We start from the raw sequence: 7,154 nt of genomic DNA on the forward strand, positions 1-7,154 counted from the left end.
AAAGAACCCAACACAGAAACAAAACATTGTACCTGCTTCAAAGCGCCTTTTCTTCTTTTCTGCGCAACGGTCTTGGTTGCATTCCTTCACAGGTCGTCTGCATGCACAACAATGGTGTGGTGCATGCTTTGTCCCCCTCTTCAGCCGCGGCTCCTCCATGCTGAGTACAATAGAATTATTTATTTTATTTTATCAAAGGCTGGCGCAACACTGTCGTTTTTCGTTTTTCAGCCTGGTGCGGAAGTTGCCTGCCTTGCCTTGTCATCACTTACCTTGTATGTCCTTGGGGGTCACCGCCCACAAGGCAACCGTTGGTGGGTCCGCCCCCAAGGTTAAGACTTATGTACGGATTTCCCATCCGCACGTCGGATTGCAATTTTGCCGAAATGTGCATTTTTAAGGTCTTTTCTTGCATTTTCTACACATTTTCCGTTCATATTTCTCAGATTTTGTGCATTGAACTGGTTGAAGTGTACTGATGACACCAGTCTGTTTCTGGAGGGTGTGCAGATACTGGTATCACAGCCCTGACAATCTGTACATGCTGCCAGATAGTTAGTGAAAAAGAGTCACTGACCCTTTTTTGTAAACACTTGGTTCAAGGATACTGGCAATGATGGCATGGCACTTTTGACATTGATGGACATGAAACAAGAGTGCAGTGTTGGTGGTGATGAGTGAGCAGAGGGAGGATGATGGCTCTGGACTGGAAGTGATCTTGTGGACCTCCTCCTGTTTCACAGAGCACAGAACAGCAGGTAGCCAAGAGTTTTTTTCTTTTTTTTTCTTGTTAAGCCACAAGGAAACGGCAAAAGAAATTGAACTACTTTCTGGCCTCGGGACGAGAAGGAGGACCCTACCAAAATCCGCTACTTAGGGTGCGCACTCATCTGGCCACACAGTCTTGCGATCCTTTTCTACTGTGCGCTGCGCATCATCTTGATATACAGAATAACAGATTTTTTTTCGATTATCATTCATTTGGCAGATCGGAACAGGATATTGACAGAGGAGCAACAACACATAAATGGAACCGCACAACCACGGTGGCGCCGAGTTCCTGTCCTCCTCGCCCAACTGGTCTTCGATGGCTTCCCCAAAATGGGGATTCCTGTCATCCGCAGCCGCGGCCAGCCTGCGATCGCCCTGGGGCGACGCTGGGCTCGGCACAGGCGGCGACAACGATGGTGAGGGCGAGTATGGGGATGAGGCGCGACGAGGATGGGGAGATGGAACTATAGAACGAGAGGGAAGCTTCAATGGCGCACCGAGATTAAAGGCGGAGGAATTCGAGCGACGATGGGTGCCCCCAGCAGTGACATCGCTCCTACAGGCGCTGGGCGGACCCGCAGCCCCATCCCGAACAGAAGCGCTCGAACAGCTGCGCCAGCTCCTCCTGCGCACGACGAGGGAACACGCACGGCAAGCGACGCAGCCGCACCTCGCCACCTTCACCATCCTCGCCAACGAATCGCCATTTGGCGAAATCAGGAAAGATTTCACTCAATTTCTCTCATTTCTGGACCAGGTACGCCCCTCTACTTGATCTTCCTGTCTTCCTCATTCCTTTTCATCTTTCCTCGTTGAGTGAGTGGTCTGATCTTTGTTGGCATGCGCTGCTGCACAGGAGCTGGGGCTGAAGCCGCCCGCGTCACAGAACCGCATCTCCTACTTCGTGTCCAACATCGACATCACGCCCCTCGAGCCCGAAGATCCGCACACGCGACGCCTCTTCTGTAACATATTCATGCAAACGGGCAAACGTACGCTGACTCTCCACACGACACACACACGACACACACACACGACACACACAACGGCGAAGGAGTACTGGCTCTCATCTCCAACCACCTACAAAACAGTCACGCGTCTGGTGCGCATCCTGGGCTGGCACTCAACCGTACGCTCACCTTCCCTCACCTCGTGTGTCGTGTGTGTCGTGTGTGTCGTGTGCGTTATGAAAGAGACAGCTAACGCGGTGGTGTGTCCTATGTTTTTTATATGTGACAGTACTTGGACAGGTATTTCCAGACGATGAGCCTGGTGATGCGGGCGAGCGGGCCGCTGCCGCTGCACATGCGGAACTACATCGCGATCGTGGCGGCGAGCCAGTACCGGTGCCCGTACCTGGTGGCCCAGCAGGAGCAGGAGTTCCTCAACAACGGCGGCGAGGCCACGTGGCTCAAGGGCATCGACCACGTGCCCAAGAAGATCTCCCACCTGCTCGAGATCAACGCCATCCTCGCCCACGAGCCGTGGAAGATCACCCGCGACCACATCGCCGTCGTCGTCAAGGGCACCGACGCCTGGTCCATCGGCGAACTGGTCCACGGCCTCGTCATCATGGCCACCTTCCGCTCCCTCGCCGGCATCGTCTTTGGCTGCGGCATCGCGCCCGAGGCCGACCTGGCCCTGCCCGACGTCGACCCCACCACCACCCACGACCACGGCGCCGGCGCCGGCTTCTTCGCCGCCTCGGCCGCGGCCACGACTGGCGGCGACTATGCGAGGTCGCCGCGGTCGCGCCGGCCGACGACGGGCGTGGCGGTCAACCCGATGCACGAGACCGTCAAGATCCTGCAGGCGCTCAAGGAGGCCTCGCCGTCGCCCGAGCCCGAGCCGCCGCTCCACACCAAGCGCATCGTCTTTGAGAACGCCGGCAGCGAGGACCCGCTCGGCAGCGACGACGACGACGACGACGACAATGACGACGACGAGGGCCTCGCCGATGTCGGCGGCGGCGGCGGCGGCAGTGGCGGTGGTGGTGGTGGCAGCGGCAGTGGAATTCGAGCAACGCGCGCGGGGAAGCTGAGCCGCTACATCGGACCCTACAGGCGCACGCACGCCGACTTTGACGTGCACGCGCGGGACTATAGCGTGTTCCGGGTGCAGGACTACAGCTGGAAGGAGCACGGCTACGCGCTCGTGTCGCGGTTCTACGAGGACGCGGCGCCGCTGCTCGATGACCAGTTCGACCACATCTACTACATGACCTACCACACCATCTCCTCGCACACCGACGTCGACACTGCGCCCTTCCGCGAGTCCATCTGGTACTACGTCCACCGGATACACGGCCTCCTCCACGAAGACTACGACTACCGCAACGTACCTTGCTTTTCCCTTCTTCTGTGTGTGTCGTGCGGTGTGTGCGTGTGTCGTGTGGTGTGTGCTGACGTGTGTGTCGTGTCACGTGTAGGTGAACACGTACATGAACCGAGCGATAAAGCACTTTGTGAAGAAGGTGGCGTGCTTCCCGGACCGCATCATCAGGAACGACTTTGAGAACATCGGGGTGGACCTGCGCCCCGAGGAGAAATGCCACGTCGCCCTCCTCGCCGCAGAAGCGCGCAAGCAGGCCGAACTCCTCTACGGCCTCCACGTCGTCATGCAGTACATGACCTGATCGATCTACTTCTTCTCCATCTCATCGTATCGACCCCCATAAAAAAAGAGAGAGAGCGCTGCTTCAAAAGTGAAACAGAACAACAACGTGTGAAAGAAGAACTTTCTTTCTTCACCATCCTTGCTCGTGTGTGCGTGCGTGTCGTGTCGTGTCGTGTGCGTTTTTACAAATCAACAACGTCATCGTCGCCAAAGACTCCAAAATGGTGACGACGATCAGGGCAGGACGATGAGGGGCGAGTTGCTGTTGGATTCGGAGCCGCTACCCCCGTGGTGGTCGGCCAGGTAGGCCGGCGTCTGCCGCGGGTTGACCTCCGTGTCGCTGCCGCCTGTCGAGGCCCTGCGCTCGCCCGGGAACACGCCCGCTCCCTTGGCCGCCTTCACCTTGCCCTGCCGCGCGCCCCAGTAAGCAACACCGCACACGACACACGACACACGAAGAGTCGGGCACCTTGGCGGCCAGTCCGGCGCCTTCCGTGTGCTTGGCGGGCCGCTTTACTTTGGCGTTGCGAGTGACGCTTGAGTGGTGGGTGCTGTAGCTCTGCGGCTTACGCAGCTCCGTGTGCGTGAACGACACCGACGACTTGACGTCCGGCGCCGCCTCGCTGAGGGCGGGGTTGGTGGCCAGGCCCATTTCCTCGTCCTGCGCGGGCGCCGCCTCCGCGTCGAACGTGTCCTGGTTGATGCTGAGCTCCTGTACACACCGCACACACCGCACACACACGCGTGTGAGTCGAGGAGCGCAAAGCCGAGGTTGGCGGTGCGCCAAAGGGAGGGCGTACGGCGAACTGGGCGTGGAGCTTGGCGTGGGCCTCGGCTCGCTTCTTGGCCGGGATGTGCTCCACGGTCTGGATCTTGCCGTCGCGCATCCAGATCACGCGGTCGGCGAAGGGCTTGTGCGCCAGCTCGTGGGTCACCATCACCAGCGTCAGCTTGTCCTGTGGTGCGACACGTCAGCAACACGACACACGACACACGACAACAACGGTGCGTGCCTTGACGTGGAGGTCGGTGAGGAGCTTCATGGCAATGACGGTGTTGACGGTGTCCAGGTCGCCCGTGGGCTCGTCCAGCAGGAGGATGTCGGGCTCGTTCGCGATTGAGCGCGCGATCGTGACGCGCTGCTGCTCGCCGCCTGCACCACCGCCACCGCCATCACCACCGTTAGGCCTGTTTTGTGTTTTGTGTTTTGTTTTTTGTTTTGTTTTGTGTTTTGGGTACCGGAGAGCTGGGAGGGGAGGTGGTCGAGCCGCTTGCCCATCCCGACCCTGGTCAGCAGCTGGATCGCCCGCTGCCTGCGCTCGGCGCGATTGTACTTTCCTGCTCGGCGTCACATGTCAGCACGACACGCACGACACGCACGACACACACACACACGACACACAGGCCGGGCGTGTACCGGCGAGGATCATGGGCAGCATGACGTTCTCCAGGGCGGTGAGCGAGGAGAGCAGGTTGAACGTCTGGAACACGAAGCCCCTGTACAGAGCGCCCACAATCAGCACATCAGCACATCAGCACCCTACAAATTGTGTGTGTCGTGTGTGTGTCGTGTGTGTGTGTGGTGCGTGCCGCACGCACAGTGAAAGGAATGGAGAGAATGTGTGCGTACAATCGGGAGCGACGGATCTCGGAGAGCTCGGTGTCGGTCGTGGAGCGGGAGATGCCTGGAGCCGGGTTAGCAGGCGCACGCGGTCAGGAACACGCTTGCAAACACACCGCACATCGCACACCGCACACACACGCGCGCGTGCAATGGTGCAAAGTAAAGGTGGGGAGGTGGTACGAGTGTTGCAGATGCGCATGTTGCCCTTGGTGGGCTTGTCGATGGTGCCCATGATGTTCAACAGCGACGTCTTACCACCTGAGCCAGATAACAATGTTATAATTCCAATTAATAAATAAAAATCTCAACAAATAATAACAAATACAAATACAAATACAAAGAAACATGTACTCAGAATAAAAAAGGATAAATAAATAAATAAAAGATTGGCGATCGAGTAGAAGGAGGTGGGTACCGCCGCTGGTGCCGTAGATGATGAGGAATTCGCCACGACGCACGCTCATGGACACGCCACGCAGAGCTGGCACGCCCTCCACGCCCAGCAGGTAGGTCTTGTGGATGTTGTTCATGGTGATGACCAGCGCGTCGTCCTCGCGCTCGTATTCGTCGAGCTTCACGAGCGCTGTGACGTTGCTCCCGCCGTAGTACTGGTCTTCGCTCCAGTCCTTGTGGGCCTCCTTCATCACTCGCATGTCATCTTGCTCCTCTCCTCCTTGGGTGTGCCCTTCACCATCATCACCATCGTCATCTTCATCTTCGTCGTGCCTCGCTTCACGAGAAGGTATTACGTCCTCATCGTCGTTTGAGATGGCAGCATTGAAGAACCCTCGCTGCCTCTCCTTGGCAAACGTTTCCAGTTCCATTTGTTGTGAAGAAGAAGAAAGAAAAAAGATCTGTGTGCCCAGAAAAAAAGAAGAGAAGCGTTCTTTGTGATGATCAGATGTGTCTCAGTCAAGAGCTGCGCGCTGAGCCCAATCCGAAGTCCCTCAAAGTGGCTTCTCTTCTTCCTCGCGGTTGCGATGAGTGAGTGAGGATGACGCGAGATGGAAGCGCAACCTCACGCGAGAAATGCCCCTATCGGAGTTTTTATTTGTGCTAAACTCCCCTTTTCTCATTGCGCGGGTTCAAGTCCCGCACCAACCATCAACAAAACAACGGCAACAAAATCTTTGTGCGATGGTGCGTGATGATGATGTTGCGCACATGGAGGAACGTCGAGGCGATTGCGAAGGGGCGATTGAGTAGTGTTTAGATTTTGTTTTTTGTTTTAATTACCCCACGTTCCCGCTATTACCACAGATGTTATTTACTCGTTGGCCTCGTTGTCGCCGGCCTTCTCCTCCTCCTTGTCATCGTTGTCACCATCGCCCTGCATGTCGCTCGTCCAGAGGGTAAGGTTGTCCCTGAGGAGCTGCATGATGAGCGTGGAATCCTTGTACGAGTCCTCCGAGAGGGTGTCGAGCTCGGCGATGGCATCATCGAAAGCCTGCTTGGCGAGCTGGCAAGCCTTGTCGGGCGAGTTCAGGATCTCGTAGTGGAAGACGGAGAAGTTGAGGGCAAGACCGAGGCGGATGGGGTGGGTGGGAGGGAGCTCCGTCACGGCGATGTCCGAGGCGGACTTGTAGGCCTGGAGCGAAGCATCGGCAGCCTCCTTGCGGCCGTCGCCCTGGGCGTACTCGGCCATGTAGCGGTGGTAGTCACCCTTCATCTTGTAGTAGAAGACCTTGGACTCACCTACACGATTCAATCAAGGAGTGGGTGAGCGGAGTACTCCGGCAAAGTCGATCGCTAAATGCCAGCAGTGAGGGTCTTGAGAAGTGATCAAAAAACGTACCGTTGGAGGAAGAGGGGATGAGGTGATCGTCGAGGACGGCGAGGATGTCCTTGCAGATGCCGGAGAGCTCGTTCTCGACCTTCCTGCGGTACTCCTTGATCATCTTGACGTGCTCCTCGTTGCCCTTGGTCTCCTCCTTCTGCTCGATGGAGGAGATAATCCTCCACGAAGCGCGGCGGGCACCGATGACGTTCTTGTAGGCCACGGAGAGCAGGTTCCTCTCCTCGACGGTGAGCTCAACGTCGGTGGTGGCGACCTTCTTCATGGCCTCGACCATCTCGTCGTACCTCTCGGCCTGCTCAGACAGCTTGGCCATGTAGACATTCTCCTCGCGCTCGCTCGACATGT

General features: G+C 57.3%; 3 protein-coding genes across 3 annotated transcripts in view; 1 reads left to right on the forward strand and 2 right to left on the reverse strand.

Moving 5' to 3' along the window:
• Positions 1 to 1,027: 1,027 nt before the first annotated feature.
• On the forward strand, positions 1,028 to 3,406 carry ACA1_198690 (sestrinlike protein; the record flags this gene model as incomplete). The annotated part of the gene is made up of 5 exons (XM_004341682.1): positions 1,028 to 1,528; positions 1,628 to 1,763; positions 1,863 to 1,900; positions 2,011 to 3,108; positions 3,200 to 3,406. 5 exons carry the CDS (start codon positions 1,028 to 1,030, stop codon positions 3,404 to 3,406), a joined length of 1,980 nt encoding a protein of 659 aa, XP_004341730.1.
• A 215-nt stretch (positions 3,407 to 3,621) lies between these two features.
• ACA1_198700 (ABC transporter, ATPbinding domain containing protein) lies at positions 3,622 to 5,835 on the reverse strand (the record flags this gene model as incomplete). The annotated part of the gene is made up of 9 exons (XM_004341683.1): positions 3,622 to 3,795; positions 3,857 to 4,099; positions 4,188 to 4,343; positions 4,392 to 4,540; positions 4,627 to 4,725; positions 4,805 to 4,884; positions 5,018 to 5,072; positions 5,192 to 5,269; positions 5,427 to 5,835. 9 exons carry the CDS (start codon positions 5,833 to 5,835, stop codon positions 3,622 to 3,624), a joined length of 1,443 nt encoding a protein of 480 aa, XP_004341731.1.
• A 443-nt stretch (positions 5,836 to 6,278) lies between these two features.
• The window catches only part of ACA1_198710 (uncharacterized protein), a gene marked incomplete at both ends in the record, with an annotated part of 2,138 nt that continues 1,262 nt past the window's right edge, over positions 6,279 to 7,154 (reverse strand). The window contains 2 exons of the mRNA XM_004341684.1: positions 6,279 to 6,706; positions 6,807 to 7,101. Coding sequence (XP_004341732.1) covers positions 6,279 to 6,706; positions 6,807 to 7,101 — 723 coding nt within the window. The remainder of the gene's footprint in view (positions 6,707 to 6,806; positions 7,102 to 7,154) is intronic.

Source organism: Acanthamoeba castellanii (genome assembly GCF_000313135.1).
Source record: "Acanthamoeba castellanii str. Neff unplaced genomic scaffold scf7180000084753, whole genome shotgun sequence".
Lineage (NCBI taxonomy): Eukaryota > Discosea > Longamoebia > Acanthamoebidae > Acanthamoeba > Acanthamoeba castellanii.